The sequence below is a fragment of the Ovis canadensis genome, chromosome 3 (genome assembly GCF_042477335.2).
Source record: "Ovis canadensis isolate MfBH-ARS-UI-01 breed Bighorn chromosome 3, ARS-UI_OviCan_v2, whole genome shotgun sequence".
Taxonomy (NCBI): domain Eukaryota; kingdom Metazoa; phylum Chordata; class Mammalia; order Artiodactyla; family Bovidae; genus Ovis; species Ovis canadensis.
Genome location: NC_091247.1, coordinates 11,023,127 through 11,043,170, shown reverse-complemented (window position 1 = coordinate 11,043,170; position 20,044 = coordinate 11,023,127). Strand labels below are relative to the sequence as shown.

Below are 20,044 nucleotides of genomic sequence, written 5' to 3'. Positions count from 1 at the left end.
AGGGAGAGACAAACAGGTAGGAACAAGCCTGTACACAGACAAGGCACATTTTGTTCCCTGTAACCGCTGACAGTGGGCCTGTCTGAAGAGCAGATGCTTTTGTTTCCTTTTTAGCAAGCACATGGAGCTGTAGTCTGCATTCTGTTATGGGTTAGGACCCCATTCGTATTCCTGAAGCTCTTCCCAGTCATGCGGGCCTTGGAGATGGATGTTGACCAAAGTGACAATCCTCCCAACTCCTCTGCAGGACCCCCACCCTTCCTGGGAGGTAGGACTAGGCTGCTGGCTTCATTAAATTACAAATATATTTACTCACCCAAACCTAACCTGGGAAGGTTCTTTCTGAAAGACAAATGCTCTAAGGTCCTTGAAGCTAGCCTTGAAGTTTTCAAGTAAGACACAATGTACTAAATTTAACAAGTCAAAAAGGAGATGCTGACACACCAACCGATGACAAGTAAAATGCACTGCATCTGGGTTGAAGGGCTTTAATCAAGTGTATTGCACCACAAATGAATTTTCTACAGCAGTTTTAGATAATACGATCCCTATTTACAACATGGAGGGTGAGATCAAGATCCGATGCTCATATAAAGGGCTCTATGTACTGTCTAGCACAGAATGTTCTATACAAGTGAAAGTGCATTAAATCACTTGAGTACTCCACTCTTCCTCTTAAAGCTGAAGGAAATTCAACATGCAGGAGGAAAGCCTAATCAGAACGAATCCTCCCTGTGCAAGTACAGACCAAATAGGGGGCCCCACAACTGTGTCTAAAACTGCTGGCGGGTGGGGGGTGGGGGGCGGCGAGACCAGCTCAAGGGCTGGGGAGGCCACAGAAGAGTTGGTGGGGGCTCCCACGGCTGTGCTGGGATCGCCTCTGGCAGCCCTAACTACCCAATTTAAGGAATTGTTTAGCTGGAAGAGCTACTTCCTACTTGTCAAAATGATGGAACAGAAGGGACTCCTGGTTTGTGTCCCCACCAGATAACGGGAAACGGCCTCCTAGGCACGGGTCGCATCTGCCAGGGGAGCTGCAGGAGGAGGCAGGTAACAAGTGTCACTGGGCAGCAGAGTCCGAGCTGGGTGTGGGTAATGCTGCCCTTGCCTGGTACTTCGAGGGCCATGGAACTGTCTTACGTTAACTGCATATCCTTGCTTTCCTGTGAGATATATTTTATATATATTTTAGCCCTAAACATAATTGAGAAACCTAACATCATTGGGTAACTGATGATAAATCTAGGAGCTCCAGTTATTAACTCAGTTTTTTATTTAACCAATAAAACTTTCATCAAACTATAAATATACAGTTTCCCTTTAGATCTGAAAGTGTGCCTTATCCAAGGCAAGTATTTCCCTTTTCTTTAATGATGATGAATACGAGTTTTCATCAGTCACTTCCAGAGCCATCTGCATGTCGTCAAGTACTGCAGCCAGGCAGGGGCCACCTGGACGCCACACGTGAATGTAGTGTCATCTTAAATATCCAGGGTGGGGGGGATGCGGTGATGGGGAGATGGTGGCTCCACTTACAGGGCAGTCCACCTCCACCATTTTGGTCAAGGCTGGGGAGAGGCAAGGAGCAGCTGCGGCTTCCTTTGAATGCAGCAGACTGTCCTCAGTAGTAGAAAACATTGATTAGCATTTGCTCAGTGTTATAACAACAGAATTAAGATCTAAGCAAGTGAAACACCACCACTGCTTCAGAGGGAGGCAGATTGGGACACGGATCCCAATCTTAGAAATGATTTCCTCTTGATGCTCTGATTTTCCTTTAAGAACACAAGTTAAATGGATTTTGTAATACAGAAGACATGTTTATAATAGTGAGGAACTTTAGCTATAAAAAATAGTTTAAAATGGTTTACCAGCAACCTATCCACCACAAGTACATTCATTAAAAAGGCAATTGAGTGTATTTGGTACTAAGAATCTTTTTACACATTTGCTAGTTTTCTTCAGTAAAATGAGATACTGTCAGAAAGGTGCACATATTCATTAATCCACACTGGCCCCGGAGTACCTTAGAGATGGACACATCTGAAGTTCCAGGATGTTTGAGTACCAAGGTGCAATAACGTTTCCTTGGGTGGAAGTGTTTAAAAGCCTCTTCTAACTCACCTGAACCCAAACATACGAACAGGGAAAGGGAGTTGAAAAAAGCCAGCCTCACTGAGTTGGCTCTTTGTGGCAGAAGCAGGTGGGTCTGCCCTGCTGGGCACCATGTCGAAGGCCTGTCTGTCCAGCGTCATCACCACATGATGGATTGGCTGCCTCCTCTCTGACACAGGCTGAGGGCTTCAGCTTTAAGTGGTAACGTTGAAAGAGGATTCAGGTGCAGGTGGGTGCTGGCCAGAGCTGGGATTTTAGCAGCACTGTGGCAATGTGGGTTGTGCCAGGGCTCTCCGGAAACTAGGATGTCAGGATCAGCGACCTCCTGAGATTCGTATCAGTCTGTAGGAGTGGGCCTTAAGTCTTGTAAACAATGTTCAGACGCTTGTACAAAATACTGCAGTTACAGTGATTAAAAACCCACTAGGACTGGGGTGTGTCAGTGTTCTTTTCACAGAAAAAGTGTCAGCCCTTGGAGCCCCCATCCCTGGGTAGTGCCACCTAGGACCACGGTGTCCGAGGGTTGGAGATGGATGGCCGGATGCTGCCCTTGGGAGCTGGCTTGGACCCAAACCACGACATCTGTGTTTGAAACAAAAAAGGCTCCTGAGATGAGGAGCCAGGACTGGGTGCAGAAGGAGCTGAAAGAGGCCCCCTCCCATCCTGCCCTTCTGGCCCCTCCTGCCCTCCACGCATCCTGACTCTGGCTGGGAGCAGCTCAGTGTTTTCTATTACAGCTTTTATGCAGGTACTTTATGAGTATTTTTTACTTTTTTAAAAAGTCTGGGTGCCAACCAGACCTGGGGCTGTTGATGAAGTGATACCAATGAAAGTGCTGTCACAGGCCTGTTAGTCAAATATAGCAGAGACCTGTGGGCACAGAGCGGCTTCTCAGTCAGCACTGCCCCAGTCAAGTTCATCATCCAGAGGCACCTTCCAAGGTTAACAAGGCAGCCGTGCACTGCTCCCATCTGCCAGGGCTGGGATGACTGACTAGTTTTTGGAAGGCAGACAGCAGACCAGGAAACCCTACCTTATACTCCAGGGTTTCTTTGAGCATGTTCTCCTCCTCTTGTGAAAAGTTGAGCAACACTGACACAGCTTTTATAAGATGAAAAGCCTGAAACAAATAAGTTTGGTTGCCATGGGCCTCGGTGGGAGTTAGCAGGCGGCCAGCAGCCAACTGGCAGCCATCTCCCAGTCCTGCTCCTCTGGGCACTCCCAGCTTGGTCAGCAAGGACCACGCAGAGGGTGGAGGTGGGCATTCTGAGGGCTGCTGGCTCTTCTCCCCTCCCTCTTACTCGGGGACTGGCAAGATCACCAGGACAGCCACGGCAGCTCCCTGCTCTTTGGCAGGAGGCAGGACCGCTGGGCAGAGGCAGCACCGCTGGGCAGAGGCAGCTCCCTGGACTCTGGCCTCAGCATCCAACCCACATCTCCTCCCAGGAGCCAGCTCCCTACTTGGAGTCCCCTGCGGGCTGCTCAATCAGCGGGTCAATGCCAGCTGGAGACATGACTAAGTGTCCATACTTGTGGTCAAAGTGGCTCGTGGAAGAGGAAGAAAGAAATGGAACTGGTGGGAAGCCAGGTGAAGCCTGGACAATGAACCAGGCAGGCCTGGGGGTGGAACTCAGTACCCAAAGGGCAATTCAAAAGCCCTTTACCTCAGATTCGCGACAGGACATGAATTTTAAAACCACGTGTTTGAGGTACTCGAAGTTGATCTCGCGAGCGTCAGTCAGGTCAGCATTATTCGTGACTGAAGGTGCCATGTTTGACATCTCAGGCCCAGGCTTCTCTCGGACTTCAAAAAGCTCATTATCAGGTCTGATTTTCTGAAAAAACAAAAGATGCTACATTGAGCCCTTCAAGACAGGTCTGAAAATGACATGGGAAAGTCACCCGGCCTAGGCTGTCATCACCGGAAGCTCTTTGCCACACGCTGCACACAGCAGGGTGACGAGGGCTCAGCTGGGAAGGAAGCGCCAGCACTTGAGAAGGTAGGGTGCTGGCTGGGAGGAGGCACGAGGGCCATGGGGAAGTCCGGCCATCTCCTTTATCCGGCTCAGGACTCGTCTCCTGGGGGTGAGCACCCGACCTGGCCTTGCGCACGCGTGTGTGCTGCGCACGCCGCCTCACTGACCTCACTGGCTCACAGAAGGAGGGCTTGTGCCAGGGCTCACAGAGCCACTTTCCAGAAGCACGGTCAAGCTGGCAGGACCACTGTTCCGCCAGCCCACATCTGGCTTCCCAGAGGTCTGTGGTTCCGGGCAGGAAGGGAGCACCCTCAGGCAGCGAGGGCCCTGGGGAGGACCACGCAGCCAGCAGGGCTCGGGCGGCGGGGAGCAGGGCCACTCACCAGCTCCTTTTGCAGAGTCTTCTTGAGCTCCAGCATCCTTTGCTGCATCTGCTTTATGGTCTGTGATCAAAGTCCCACCCCGACAGAAAGCCATCCATTAAATGCACATTCCACCATCTCTAAGGTGCCAAGGACCACAGCACAGACAGAAACCCCGTGGGTCCCCATACACCTGTCAGACGCCCCTGCCTCATCTCCTGCGAGGCTCGTGCTGACGACACACCTGCCGCCTCTCCCCCCCACCCGCTTCTGCTCTGCACACACGTGCTCTCTGGGCCCTGCCAGGGCCACCGCCCCAGCGCCGCCCCCACCATGGCCTGGGTCCTCAGGACTGCTTCAGGCACTTGCCCCTGTAGGTGGCAGAGCTCGAGATGCCTCTGCACAGTACGTTCTGTCCTTTAGAATTATATTTACGTGCTATCACCCCCAAGGAGGATACCTGGGCCAAAACTTAACAGGTCTCACCACTACCACTGATCTCCTGGAATACCCTAAGAATTCTCAATGCTGATCTGGAACAGTGTAAGAGATCATGGCTTTTTGGCATAACCTACCAACGTTGGGTTTTATAGCTTTCATTTATTTTCCTATTTTTGGTGAGTTTAATTATTAGTATTACAGGCCTTAAATATAATTTATTACACATTCCATTAATAACCAGAAAGGCTGAACTTTGTTTTCCAATTAAAACATTTACTGTATAAACAATACAGGGAAGAATTTTAAATAAAAATTTCTCTAAAACCTCACAACTCTAACATATCAGAGATTTTCCTGTGAACTTCTAGTCCATATCACCATTCTTGCACTGAATAGCTAGAACTCTGAATAGTATTTTGCATTTATCAGAGTTTCCACAGCTTTAGTTTTCCTCATAGTAACTTTTAATGTGACAGTAATTCTAGGGGATGCCCCATGTTGTCTTATATAGCCAAATTTCCTTTTTTTTTTTGACCACACTGCCTGGTCTGTGGAATCTTAGTTCCCTGACCAGGGACTGAATCCACTGGCACGGCAGTGAAACCGCCAAGTCCTAACCACTGGACTGCCAGGGAGTTCCCTGAGCTTCCATGTTTAAACAAAGCTGTAATAAGCTTCATTTTCTCAAGAGTGGTATGTCCACAGTCCTCTAGGGGAACAAGATGGCTGGGTTGGGGGATGTGAAAGCGCCTCCAGCTCCCGTGAAGCACGGTACACTGCCTCCAACACCTCGCTGACAGAAGGGTGACATTCAGTTTCACTGTGTATTCTCCGGTTGACCATGAGGCTGGGCATTCCCCCAAAAGTACACTTGCTATTTTATGTTACTTGATTTTCTAGGTTTTTGACTCATTCATTAATTTACCCAACAAATACTGAGTCTCTACACTGGCCTAGAGACTGAGGAAACAGCAAAAAAAAAAAAAGGAAGAAAAAGGAAGAAAAAATGTCTGCCCTCTGGAGGGAAAAAGTTAACCAGCAAATCTACAGTATATCACAAGGTATAAGAGGCTGGAGAAAAAGAGGAAGGTGAGGGGACAGGAGTTTTGGTGGGGAGGGCCGGCAGAACAGCAGGGGAAGCCTCACCGAGAAAATGACACCACATAAGAGGCCAGGGAACTGGGGAGGGCCTTCCAGACAGAAGGCTCAGCAAGTGCAAGGGCCTGAAGGCGGGAGGGCGCTTGGGCTTCACAGAAAGGCAAGGCTGCTGCAGCGGGAGCGGAGGGTGCAGGGTAAAGGGCAGTAAGGAGCCAGACCACTCAGAGGGTGCGGGTGAAGGGCAGTAAGGAGCCAGACCACTGAGGCTTTGTGGCCACTGTAAGGACTTGGGCTTTTATGGGGACAGTGAGTCATCAGAGGGCTGGAAAAGACAAGTACAGGGGAACCAGTTAGAAGCCCACTCCTGTCCTCCAGGGAAGACAGGGGGTCACTGGGTCGCAGTTGGCAGCAGGGGCGGGAGGAGAAGCAGCTCATTCCGCGTATAGTTTAAAAGGAGAGCCCGAGGGATTTTCTAATGATCTGGACGTTGGCTGTGAGAGAAACAAGGGGGTCAGGGATGGCTGCAAGGTTCTGGCCATTTCCTGAGATAGGAAAGATGGCAGCAGATGCTAGAAAGTGCGGTCAGTCTGAAGTCGGGCTCTGAATGTTTCCAGTTTCAGCTGCCTTTCAAGACACTGACACAGAGAAATATGGTAGATACAGAAGTCTTGAGTTCATGGGTACTGTCTGGACTTGAAGCGGGGGTAAGGTGCCAGCAGCGCACAGGACGGGTGAGATCGCCAAGGATGCGAGTGTGATCTGGAGAAGCCGAGTGAGGGCAGGGCCTGGGGACACACAGAGTGCGTGCCTGTATTTCCCCACAAGAGATGAGTGGGTGTGGGGGAGGGGAAAGGCAAGACAGGGAGGGAGGGAGGCGGGGGTGGGGAAGAGAAAGAAGGAACACCTTTTCCCGTGTTAAAGAGCAACCACACAATTTGCACGCAGAATTTCAGGCCAGAGCACTAACCAGGCCATACATTAACTTCACAGGACACAGTAAACCCAGGCTCAAATGAGCCCCTGCATTTACAGGTACAGAGGCCAGGCAGGGTGGGTAGAATCATGACATTTATTAAGCCTCTATCAAATACCAGAAAATTTACAGGAAACTAACAGTTTCATTTCATCACCCAATACCCGCCCCCTAAAACCCCCAAACCGCTTCAAGGCAAGCATCAGCGCTCTCATTTCACAGCTGGAGAAGAAGGTGCAGAGGCCAGGGGACTGGCTAGGACCGGCTGGCGAGGGCAGAGGGGGCAGGGACACCAAGGCCTCCTACTGTCCCAGCCCTGACACTCGGGATGCCACCTCAGGTCAGCGCTGGGAGAAGACTTGGGGAGTGTGAAACGAGAGGGCCATGCACGAGGCAAGCAAGCAGAGAAGAATCAGAAGGAAGCCCTTTTAATGGAAGAGGTAGGCAATGGCACCCCACTCCAGTACTCTTGCCTGGAAAATCCATGGATGGAGGAGCCTGGTGGGCTGCAGTCCATGGGGTCATTAAGAGTCAGACATGACTGAGCGACTTCACTTTCACTTTTCTCTTTCATGCATTGGAGAAGGAAATGGCAACCCACTCCAGTATTCTTGCCTGGAGAATCCCAGGGTCGGGGAAGCCTGGTGGGCTGCCGTCTATGGGGTCACACAGAGTCGGACACGACTGAAGCGACTTAGCAGTAGCAGCAGCAGCAGCAAAGCCGCCCCCAAGAGGGGCCCAGGGCATCAGCACAAAGCCTGAAGAAGGGACTAGAGGGTTTTAGGCACAAAGACGGGAAAGGAGACATAAACAGCTGAGGTGGGGAGCATCCTCACCTTATTTTTCTCTAGAAGTTGCTGCTCCAAGTCCTGTTTTTCCTTCTGTAGCTGCCCCAGATCCATGGCTGCCCCCATCTCTCCGTTTGGTATTCCCTCCACAGCTGAAAGCTGGTACTCGGGGTCTTGCCCGGCCCTCGAGGTCACCTACAGGGTGGTGGCAGCACAGGTGATGGTCAAGCTAAGCCACCGACCTCACTGCAAAGGGGACGACTGACGTGTCCGCCAGGCACCCAGCAGGAACCAGACTGTGGAGATCCCTGCAGGGCCCTCTGGGGGGCAATCAACCTCCCACACAAGGAGCCGGCTGGGAAGGAGGGCTTCAGCACTTGAACGCAGACAGGTGTCGTCACATTAGATGGGCTCCTCAATGCTCACAAATCCCTCGTCAGGGAGGTACCCTCCTGTTGAAGAGGAACCCAAAGCTGCCCAGCGCCCCCCAGGCCTGCCCACTGCCTCTGCCCATTGGTGACATGCTGCCCCTCCCACTGCCCCGCACCCTGAGCAGCTTAGGCGGGACTCACATGGGGCTTGCTGGCTGACAGCAGCAGGGGCCGCTCCTGGCCCGTCAGCCTCAGCAGGTCCTCCCGCGTGGCTGCGGCCTCCGCCTCCTCGGCCCTCAGGCCCTGCAGGGCCTCCAGCTCGCTCTGCAGCTGGCGTGTCTGCAGCAGTGCAGAGTCGTGACCTAGGCCAGGCACAGGAGCAGTGAGCACCCTGCCTGGGCCCCTCCAGGCTGGGGTCCCCAGCAAGAACAGGCAAGAAGGCTCAGCCAGGGGCAGGGGCCTCACCTTTCTTCAGCTGGAGAATCTCCTGCTCTTTCTGGAGAATCACTTCCATTTTCTCCTGCAGACTCTGCTCCTTCTCGCCCACCACGGCTGTCAGGTCAGCGGCCTTGGAGAGAAAACCCAACATGAGAGAAGGCTAGGAGTAGCAATCACGTCTTTCATAAAGGAGTCTCCACTTTTCCATTACCCAGGGTCCTCCATGAATCCCTCCCTGAAGGCCACAGCCTAGAACATTTCCCAAGCTAACCTCTGCACCTATTAACAGAAAAAAGCACAGGTCAGTTCTCTTCGGCAGGCACAGGGGCAACTGCCCCCACGGCTCCCTGCCTGCAGTGGGCCCACCACAGACATGGTCATTATGCCCAGCCTTCCCACAAGCTGTCACGACTGTAACTTCATGTCCTGCGTGCCTGTGACGTGCCCAGCATGGGATGCACACAACTTCACTGTTGTGGTATTCATGAAGGTGTGATTATCACAGGGTCTTTTCAGAGGCAACTCCAACAGACCTGTTAAGAACCTACCACAGCCTTAGAGCCAGTTACCCAGACCTGGGGCCTGAGCCTGATCCTGTCCTCAGAAGACGGCTTCTCCCACCCATCTGGCTGAAAGCTCAACTGTGGTCTCTGGGGCCTGCAGCCAGTGGGGCCCACCTCCTAGAATCAGAACCTGGGGGTGGACTTGCCTCCAGGTAACGTTTATAACAGTAACCAACTATCAAAATTTTAAAAGGTTATCCCATGGGGTGAGAGTTTCTTTCCTCTTGTCTTTTCTTGGCCACACCACACAACATGTGGGATCCAGTTCCCTGACCAGCGGTCAAGCCCACACCCCCCGCACTGGAAGCACAGGGTCCTAACCACGGGACCACCAGAGAAGGCGGGAGGGTTTCTAACGGTTTCTCCTACCTTCCTAGAGACATCAGGAAACCAAGCAGCTGACAGCATCCCTAGACCTGTGTCCGCCCCCTGCTCCCAAGAGGCGGGAGGGAGGTCAGTCCTGGCTGGGGCTGATGCGGGTCGCATCCCACGGGGCCTACCTGCTGCTGCAGCTCTTCCCTCTGCTTCCGCACCTCCTCCAGGGCTTGAGCCATCGCCACACTCACGATTTCTCTTTGGCTACATTCTTCCTACAATCCAGAAAACGGGTAGGAGATTTGAGTCCCAAAACCCAGTTCCCACTTTCTTTGCTGCACACATCACATGACGCCCACAGAGAGGACTGTCTCACAGGAACAGACAAGCGTGTCTCCTGCTCCCGAGGTTCCCAGGCTACCTTCTGGCCTCACGGCCTTCCGTTCCTCTGTGAGAATTGTCCCAGTGCACAGCCCACTAACCCCTCTGGGCACAGGCACACCGCTGAGGGCTGTCATCCCCTGAGTACGCCAGTCAGTACTCAGGCCAAAGGCTAGGGGACCCAGACTTGAAAAGCTGCTCTAATAAAATCAACACAGAACCAGATGACTCAGGCCCATGTGAACAGAGCAGCAGACTGGAACAATTTGATTACAGAAATGATAACAAGCAATTACTAAATTTTAATAGAGCAAATGTCAGATTCATCAAAATCATCCATAGTACAGGAAAGAAAACACAGACTCTGAGAGGTCATGTAATTTGCATGAGGTCTGAGAGTGAGTAGGTGGCAGGGCCAGGTTTTAAGCCAGTGCCTGAGCTCAGAACCAAGCCTCTGGCTGCTACACTCTACCACCCAGGCCCTTCTACCTCAAGCAGGGCTGCTCCACTGGCCCTTCCCAGATCACGGCGCCTCTTTCCTGACAAACACATCAGTCCTCTTCCCTGACATGATGCCGGGCTCACTGATCAACCCCCAGATGAATAATAATATGACTTCTCAGGTGCCTGCACACGGGTCAGGAATGTCTACTGTTTCTATCTACCCACAACCACCCCTTTTGGGGGTAAGAGCCTCATCACTGCTATTCCCCACTCCCACCCTGCAATTCCACATGGTTCTTGTAGGGCTGCCAATAATGATGCCCCCCGTTTTGTGGCTATAGGAATAAGCATGTTATTCAGGCCTGGTCAATCATAGTACCTCATCCCTGTGGCCAAATCAATTTGTCCAAGGGTGGCTCTGCCATCCAAGATGAACCAATCAAATCCTTTTTTATATCAAAATCCATTTTTAGTATGGTAAAGTTGAGCGGGACATGTCTTCATTACCCTGGGGTTGCTAAGTTGGAATGTTATCAGTGTGGAGTTGCTGAAGTGATGTCCTATCAACCATCATGGAGGAATGCAAGGACAAGCTGGGTGACTGACAGGGTAAGTCAGGTGAGGCAAGCAAGGAGGAGACCCGAGGCCGTGTTCTAGTCGGACAAGTCTTTCTGGTTCTGTGAACTACTCAGCTCCACCTGTGGAATCTCCTTTTCCAATTACACAAGCCAGGGGGTGAATGGAGGGAGATGCCAACCTCACGGCCTGTCCCTTCTGACTTCTACCGGGGAGCTGTCTGAATTGACTTTCCATGAGTCCACCTCTAGTAGAGAAGGTAAATTGGTGCTGGAACTCAAGAGGCTGACAATGGGACCTTGAACTAACCCAGACAATCCCCTGCATAGGAGAAGCTCTGCTGATACAGGAGAAAGAACAAGGGGTTTCAGGCTGAGCCGAGCTATGAGATCCTGGCCCTGCAGGCCCAGGTGCTGGGACGGGTGACAAGAACGTCCTATGTCTACAGGTGCCTTTTCTGGGGAAGTTCAGGAGAGACACTATGACTGACGCTGTCTTAAGGGACAGGAGGCGGGCTGTGAGCAAGAAAACAGCAAAGCGTGTCAGGGCAGGAAGCAGAGGCTCAAAGCACCTCCATGCCAGGAACTGCACCTGGCACTTTTCATCCACGGTCACGCTTTATCCTCACGGTATCATCCTCTTGAGGTCAAGGGTCAACACCTTCAGTGTGAAAAAAGGAAACTAGATTCCCTCAAGGGTCAGCTCGTGAGGGGCCAGGGTGGCACCCAGAACTGAATCTACGTGGTTCTAAAGTCTGTGCTAGTGCTACAGAAACACACGACCCAGGAGCTGAGGCTGAGCTCAGGGCCACTGAGCAAGTCAGCAGGCCACCCACACGCACAGTTCTCTGTCCCTGGAAATGACTTTCCCAGAGGACTGCTCTGAAAAATATGGGTCCAAACAATACCAAAAAAAAAAAAAGTGTGCACCTAAAAATAGTGTTTCAAAACACCTGAAGCAAAGATTGACAGAGGGAGAGAGAGACAAATCCACGGTCATAGCTGAAGATCCAGCACCCCTCTCAGTAAGTGATGAGACCCACAGACAAACAAACAAACAAACAAAAGCAGAAGACCTACAGAAATCTGAACAATACTGTTGACCAATTTGACCTATCTCGCACTTACAGAACGCCCTCCCCAAGAGCGGACTATGTATATTTTTTCAAGTGCATTCCGTTACTTACCAAGATAGACTATAAGTTGGGTCATAAAGTAAGTCGAAATAAATATCAAGCACTGAAATCATTCAGAATATTATCTGACCATAATGATACTAAGCCAGAAATCCAAGACATTGAGAAAATTCACCCAAACATTTGAAAATTAACCACACTCCGAAAAAGCCTGTGTGTGCTGTTTTTCAGTTACTGCCTCAGCCCACACCCAACATTTCATATTCTGCTTTTAGATGCTGAACCTGGGATTCCGCAAACCATGTTTCTCTCTCCGGGTCCAGCTGGCTCCATATTTAGATACTGATACATACTCATCTCTGCCAGCAGGGGGAGCTCCAGGGAGACTGGAATGCAGGAGGAGGGAGGAAAAGACTGCTCCTTTTGGTCAGATTGCAGTTTCTGTGAGCAATGCAGCTTGGCCCTGGCAGCAAGTTCTTCCTGAAACAGCAGCTGCATCCACTCTGCAGTCTTCTGACACCTGCAGCTGAATTCATTCATGGCCCTACTGCCCGGCACACACACCAGCACCACTGCAGTACAGAGCCCCCTCTTCAGAGGTCTGACTGGCAAATCTGTGGAGCTCCTCTTAATTCCTAAATTTAGTAATTCCAACTTCTTCACTTTCTTCTCTTAGTCCTACAGTTGGAAAGCTGAGTCCTACAGTTGCTACCTTTGTGATATCTTTTAACTGTTTCAGCGCTGGAGAAGAAACTACCTTAGAACATAAATTCTCACTCAAATATCTGGGGTGGTTCTTCTCTCCTAGCTGGGCCGTGAACAATGTGCTGTGCATCAGATCTTCTTCCTGGTCACATACTTGCAATAAGCCCTGCTATCCATTCGTTCCTCCCTCTTTACCTTTTCTGTACATCTAGAATTTTCCTCCCAGTACTTCCTTTAGTGCAAGTCTGTTATCAACTAATTCTTTGTGTTTTGTTGCTTTTCTTTTTGTGCTACTACAATGCGGTGTCTGGGTATGGATTTGAAAACTTGTGCTGTTTGGATCCGTAACAACTCTTATACCTGTCCCTGTGACTCGACAGCTTTCATCAGTCTGAAAAATTCTCACCCATCATCTCTTTAATGCTTCTCAGTTTTTTTCATTGCCTCTGAGCTTCCACTGACACATAATAAAACATCTCACAGTATCCTGTCTTTTATCATTTTTTCCCTGCATTTCATTCTGCCCTTTCTCCCATTACTTATCTCTTTAGTTCCACTCTGCTGTTAAGCTTATTATTTGTTTTTTAGGAGCTTTACTTAAGTATAATTGACAATAATAAACTGCACATATTCAAAGTGTACAACTGATGAATTAAGATGAAACCAATACCAAAATAAACAGTGAAAATATCTATTCCTCCAGAAAGTTTCCTCAGGTCCTTTGGAAATCTACTGCATTTTTACTTTCAGCTATTGCACTTTTCAGTTTTGAAATTATTTGATTCCTTTTCAAAACTACTGTCTTTTATAATAATTTCTGAATCCCTGCTAAAATGTTCACTTTTGCCTTTATATTCTTAAACAGAGCAAGCACAGCGATATACAAGCCTCCTCAAAGGTCTTCCTGCTTCTGTACTTGCCTCCTTTACAGAGCATTCTTCATACAGAGCCAGAGTAATCCTGTTAAAACTTCTCACATGTTCCCTCGGCTTAAAACTTCCAGTTGCCCCCTTGACAACCCCCTATCATCCACAAACGCTAGTTCCACTCCTTCTCTACTCACAGTATAGAACTTTCCCTTGGCTACTCCACATGCACACATAAAGACATGGCACCTGGACTTCCCTCATGGGCCAGGGGTTAAGAATCTGCCTGCTAATGCAGGGGATGCGGGTTTGATCCCTGGTCTGGGAAGATTCCACACGCAGCACGGTGGCTGAACCCATGTGCTGCAACTACTGAGCGTGCACACCTAGAACCTGCGCTCTGCAGCAGGAGAGCTCATTGCAATGAGAGACTCTTGCACCGCAATGACAAGTAGCCATCACTCACTGCCTGCATGCAGCAACAGAGGCCCAGCACTGCTGAAATCAGACATGACATGGAAGTGACACAATTAGATAAATACCTTCAGCTTCTTTAGCTCAAGCTGGTGATGCTGTAAAGAGCACTCACATTCATTCTTACTTTCTTTAAGGGCTGCATTTTCTTGCTCCAGCTTTCTCTGCAAATTGAGGAAAGTATGCATAAAAGAAAAGGTCTTTACGCTATTTCCCCTGGGTGTAGGCCTCTTTGACATGTAACCTTTAAAACTGCCCCTTTCCCTTTTGTTGCCACTGCAGGGGTGGGACAGGAGGATAGGGTTTGGGATCAGAAAGGGAGAGTCACCTGACACTCTCCTCACAAGAACTAAGGCACTCGATTCTGAAGCCTATGGAACAAGGAGGGAGGCCAGGGAAAGGCGGAAGCCATTAGGGATGGGCAGTACACATTTTAGGAAGACAGGAAAGCAGCTGATGGGACTGGTCAGGAAGTCGACATGCAGCTCAAGAAAAACCATCTGCTTGGGGTTTTTGTAAAAAGCAGTCTTTTTACAACTAGTCTCATGAGCAGGTGTGCTGTTAAAATAGAAAAACTCCTCTAAAAAGTGGTGCCCGAGTTCAGAGGCAGGCTGGTCTTCTTCCTGTCAAATGGCCTGGCTGCGTGTGAGCGGGGTGCTCCCAGCCCCTTTCCTTCCCTCGCTCACCAGCTCCCGCTCTGCGGCTGTCAGGTCAGCCACTCGCGCTCTCCCCAGGCCTGCGAGCTGGGCCTCCAGCGCGTGGATCTGCTCCGTGCGCTGCTGCTCCAGCGCGAGGGCCTGCTGCTGGGCGCGGCTGCTCTCTGTGTTCGCGGCGGCCTGAGGGGGCAGCAGAGGACAGCTACTCCTGGTGACACGGGCCCTACCCTGTCTTCCAAAGATGAGTGTCCCATAGAAACAACTCTCCTTTCTGACCTTCTCCAGCATGGGTGCTGCTGAGGTCCCCTGGCCTGCTCACGAGCTGGGGCTAGGGGACAGCTTTAGGCACCAGTCCTAAGACACAGCCCTCCTTCACTCTACTCAGTGCTGCCCTCTGTGGCTGAGGCGCTTCCCTGGGGAGGCACACAACACAGGGATGAAGAGCAGGGGCTGTGACCTCCGGAGGGTGCGGGTTCAGCCATTTCCTAGTGGGGAGACCCTGGGCTGGTGGCCTGGTCATCTTCCTGAGCCTGCTTCCTCTAGTGAATGAGGACAGCAGTGCACGGCTCTGAGGTCTGCTGCCAGGACTAAATGGAAACACATGTGGGAAAGAGGCAACCAATGTCTTCACTTCTCTAGTTTCTAGCTCCACACCCAACCTGGGGCTGTGACTATGGGCTGAGCCCTTGCTGTCTTCTCCCCAGGGCCTGGAGCTGTTCTCCATAGCCCCCAGCTGCAAGATGAGGTTTGACCACCAGTGGTCACACAATACTTAACAGTTCCAGAATTAGGCCGGGCCCTGCAGCCAGCTGTTAGGTGGGAACTAGCCAGTCACCACCTCTCCCGGTAACTCAGACCCTCCAGCAGGTCCTGACTCCCTCTCTCTGCAACTGCCTGTCTGCCCACAACTGTATCTAAGGTCCAGATGCCATTCCAGGAGCTGGGAATGAGTCTGGGGACTTCAAGGGCACAAAGGAAAGAATCAGGGGCCTAGAACACAGCAGAGCATGATCACCACTTACAAGCTCTTGAATTTGAGCTTCCTGAGCTGCCACCACGTCACTGCTCTGCTTCAGCTTCTGCTCAGAGGCCTGCAGGCTCTGCTCTAGTTCTTTCACCTAAGAAGGAAAGAGAAGTATCCTTTTGTTCAAAACAAGCTGAATAGTAACAAATGGCTTTTAAAATAAAATTTATTTAAATCATAAAGCAGGTACACTAAAGAAAAAATTTTAATTAGAAAAAAAGATGCTCATAAGGCAACCATTATAAAGCACTATCATTCTAACACAGTTTCATTGTTTTCACTTTTTTTTTTACAACTCTGTATACAATTCTAGTAAAACTGTGTATTTTTCCTCCGTGCTCAAATTTCCTTCTATGTTTCCATGTAGTCTTCAAACCTTAGATTATTTCCTCCAAGGATGTTGTATAATTTCCTGAACTGCTGTCTACTGTCCAGGTAACTCAGCTGTTTTCCGTTTTGCAGATAGAATGAGGCAGCAGTTGACATCTTCATGTAAATATTGTTGATCTGGTTTGAATCACTTGCTTAGGTAGGATACATTTCCAGAAGTGGGATTATTGCCCGTGAGACAAACTTAGGTCTCCCTTGCTCCACACATGCCGACCAAGTCTGACTGTGTCTCTGGCACTGCCCCAGGACACGAGGCCCGCAGGGGGTACAGGATGACACAGCACCCAGTGCTGAGAGAGACTCGGCCTCCAGCACGATCTTTCTGTCTGACTCAAGCGGACTTTGCCAATTTCTCCTACAAAGATTCTGCTGAGTCAGGTCTTCCCTAGGGGAACTTTATTATTAAAATACAAGCACATAGAAGGTTGCAGCTTTGTCAAGGAGAGGGAGGTACCAAATGAGAAAAGAATGTTTTTAGGCCTCACGGTTCCTCATATATGTTCAGAAGTAAGTTTTCATGGAAACAACCCCACAAGAACAGTGTGAGCCTTCCACAGAGGAAAACAGTTATGTCATTTGCTCATGATCACAAATTTTATCAGTGCAGAGCCAGGACTGAAACTTGCCTTTTTAAACTCCTGGATTTAGCAAATATCTATGCAAGTTCCAGTTTGCAGGCAGAACTCAAGAAAGATTCAGATCCTCAAAAAGCTATGCATGGAGTTATCATATGACCCAGCAACTCTACTCCTAGGAATATGCCCAAGAGAAATGAGAGCATAAGCCCACACAAAAACCTTGTTCATACACTAACACTCACTGCAACAGTATTCACAATAGCCACAAGGAGGAAACAACCGAAACATCTACGGGCAAATGAATGGATAAATAACATGCTATATCTAGAATGGAATTAAGGTCTGAAAAAGGCTTGTTCAGTCTTAAAAAGTAATGAAATTCTGACATATGCTATAACATGAATGAACTTTGAAGACATTACGCTAAGTGAAGTAAGCCAGACCCAAAAAGACAAAAACTGTATGATCCCAGTTTTTGAGGTGCCTAGAGTCATCACATTCATAAAAACAGAAGGTAGAATGGTGGGCGCCAGGAGCTGGACAGAGGAGAGAACCGGGAGTTACTGTTTTAATTGGCACACAGTCATAGTTTGAGAAGATGAAAAAGTTCTACGAATGGATGGTGGTGATGGTGTGCAAAACATAAATGTACTTAATGCCACTGTACACCTAGAAATGGCTGAAATGGTAAATTTTACATTTATGTGTATTTTACCGTAATAAAAAAGATGATTGAGAAATAGAGCTGAATTACAATAAAGCTAACAAAGCTGTAGTTAGGAAAAAATATAGCTTTACATATATTAATACTGACCAAGAAACAAGAAAGACTTTAAAAATGAGTTAAGCATTTGCTATGGCCTGAATATTTGTGCCCCCCAATTCCTATGTTGAAGTCTTAACATCTGACGAGATGGTGTTAGCATGTGAGGTGCCTGGGAGGTACTTGGGTCATGAGAGTGGAGCCCTCATGAACACGATTAGTGTTCTTATACGAGGCCTCACGGAGATCCCCTGATACTTCTACCACTTCACACTTGTGAAACTGGCAAGAAAACGAAAAGGCTGAGGAATGCCAGTGCTGGAAAAGACAGAGATGCATCGATAGGAACTCTCTCGCATCCTGGGCAGCCCTCTGGGAGCATTCCTGTCCTACCGAGTCACGTTAAGTCACACACACTCACTATCCTTCTTAAGGCAACAGAAATGAGGATGTTCACTGCAGGGTAATCTGCAGTGACAGAAAGAAGGTGGCAGTCTGGATATCTAGCAGGAGGTGAGAACAATGAAGTGGATATAGAAGATGGAGCAGTGCAAAGTAACGAGGAAAATTCATGTACAGCAGTATCATTTACCTAAATTAACACACACATAAAACAATGTTAGCTGTTTTAAGGTTATCCAGCAATAAAAGGGTCTCTATTTACCACACTAGAATGGTTTCCTATGGGAGGAAGGGGAAAGAAGATAAAAGGGAAGAAACAGAGAAGAGAACAATCGTCTGTGGAAGAACGATGCTAATGTGGCAAGAATGGAGAAGACGACTACCTCAGTTCTCTACAAGTAAAACCCCAAAGAGAAACCCTTTGGAAGAAAATCTCTGACGCAGGGGAATTCTCAGTCACAGCCATGTCATCTAAGGGCACCAGGGAGCCACCCAGACACAGGAGTGAGGTCAGTACCCGAGTCTCCAGGTTGTTGATGGTCTTGGCCTGGCTGCTTCTGGCTGCCAAGAGCTGCTGCCTGGTATCCTCCAAATTCTGCTCAGCAAGTGTTTTCTGTAAGTTGAAAGAAGAGAAAAAGGAAACAGTCATTTCTCCATTGCATATACATTTACTGATATCTACAACACATTATTATTTGTGCAAGGCATGAAGGACATGAATATGCACAAAAAACTTCAAAATAGTAGAGAGAAAATTCACATATTGTAAAGTATACAAAGATAAACTTGACAGGTTTTTGACTTTGAGGCCGCGGCAAAGACTAACCCAAGAGAGTATATAACAGAGTGCAACAGTGCGCACAAAGCGGCAGCAGAGAGCAGGGGATGCTCGCTGCCTCAGGAAAGGAAGAGGCTTTACTCTCCAAGCTGACCAGGGCCGAACCAGAGCACCTGGGCAGAGGCAGGACACACAGCTCAGTTCAGTTGTGCATGACTCTTTGCGATCCCATGACTGCAGCACGCCAGGCTCCCCTGTCCATTACCAACACCTGGAACCTGCTCAAACTCATTTCCATCGAGTTGGTGATGCCATACAACCTAACCATCTCATCCTCTGTTGCCCCCTTCACCTCCTGCCTTCAATCCTTCCCGGCTTCAAGGCCTTTTCCAAGTAGTTAGTTCTTTGTATCAGCTGGCCAAAGTACTGGAGTTTCAGGTTCAGCATCAGTCCTTCCAATGAATATTCAGGACTGATTTCCTTTAGGATTGACTGGTTTGATCTCTTTGCAGTCCAAAGGACTCTCAAGAGTCTTCTCCAACACCACAGTTCGAAAGTATCAATTCTTTGGTGCTCAGCTTTCTTTATAGTCCAAAACTCACATCAATTCATGATTAATGGAAAAACCATAGCATTGACCAGACGGATCTTCGTTGGCACAGTAATGTCTCTGCTTTTTAATATGCTGTCTAGGTTGGTCATAGCTTTTCTTCCAAGATGCTTGTCTTTTAATTTCATAGCTTTGCAGTCACCATCTGCAGTGATTTTGGAGTGCAAGAAAATAAAGTCTGTCACTGTTTCCACATCTATTTGCAATGAAATGATGGGACCGAATGCCATGATCTTAGTTTCCTGAATACTGAGTTTTAAGCCAGCTTTTTCACTCTCCTCTTTCACTTTCATCAAGAGGCTCCTCCATTCCTCTTTGCTTTCTGCCATAGGGGTGGTATCATCTGCATATCTGAGGTTATTGACATTTCTTCAGGCAAACTTGATTTCAGCTTCAGCTTCATCCAGCCCGGCATTTCACGTGATATACTCTGCATGTAAGTTAAATAAGCAGGGTGACAATCTACAGCCTTGACGTTCTCCTTTTCCAATTTGGAACCAGTCTGTTGTTCCATGTCTGTTGCTTCTTGACCTGCATGCAGATTTCTCAGGAGGTAGGTAAGGTGGTCTGGAATTCCCATCTCTTGAAGAATTTTCCCGTTTGTTGTGATCCACACAGTCAAAGGCTTTGATGTAGTCAATAAAGCAGATGTAGACATTTGTCTGGAACTCTCATGCTTATTCAATGATTCAGCAGATATTGGCAATTTGATCTCTGGTTCTTCTGCCTTTTCTAGTTCTGGCTTGAACATCTTAAAGTTCATGGTTCATGTACTGCTGAAGCCTTGCTTGGAGAACTGTGAGCATTACTTTGCTAGCGTGT

The 20,044-nt window shown here is 48.9% G+C and overlaps 1 protein-coding gene across 2 annotated transcripts in view; it reads right to left on the bottom strand.

Moving 5' to 3' along the window:
- Positions 1 to 474: 474 nt before the first annotated feature.
- Positions 475 to 20,044, bottom strand: part of GOLGA1 (golgin A1) — a 47,388-nt gene continuing 27,818 nt past the window's right edge. The window contains exons 12-23 of one of the 2 annotated variants that reach the window (XM_069582457.1): positions 18,352 to 18,447; positions 15,700 to 15,795; positions 14,708 to 14,857; positions 14,090 to 14,185; positions 9,626 to 9,715; positions 8,590 to 8,692; positions 8,326 to 8,486; positions 7,802 to 7,948; positions 4,475 to 4,534; positions 3,780 to 3,950; positions 3,149 to 3,235; positions 475 to 2,697 (exon numbers count right to left, since the gene is read on the bottom strand). In XM_069582457.1, coding sequence (XP_069438558.1) covers positions 2,617 to 2,697; positions 3,149 to 3,235; positions 3,780 to 3,950; positions 4,475 to 4,534; positions 7,802 to 7,948; positions 8,326 to 8,486; positions 8,590 to 8,692; positions 9,626 to 9,715; positions 14,090 to 14,185; positions 14,708 to 14,857; positions 15,700 to 15,795; positions 18,352 to 18,447 — 1,338 coding nt within the window. In that variant the 3' untranslated portion in view covers positions 475 to 2,616. The remainder of the gene's footprint in view (positions 2,698 to 3,148; positions 3,236 to 3,779; positions 3,951 to 4,474; positions 4,535 to 7,801; positions 7,949 to 8,325; positions 8,487 to 8,589; positions 8,693 to 9,625; positions 9,716 to 14,089; positions 14,186 to 14,707; positions 14,858 to 15,699; positions 15,796 to 18,351; positions 18,448 to 20,044) is intronic. The other variant, XM_069582458.1, reaches the window with a different exon arrangement.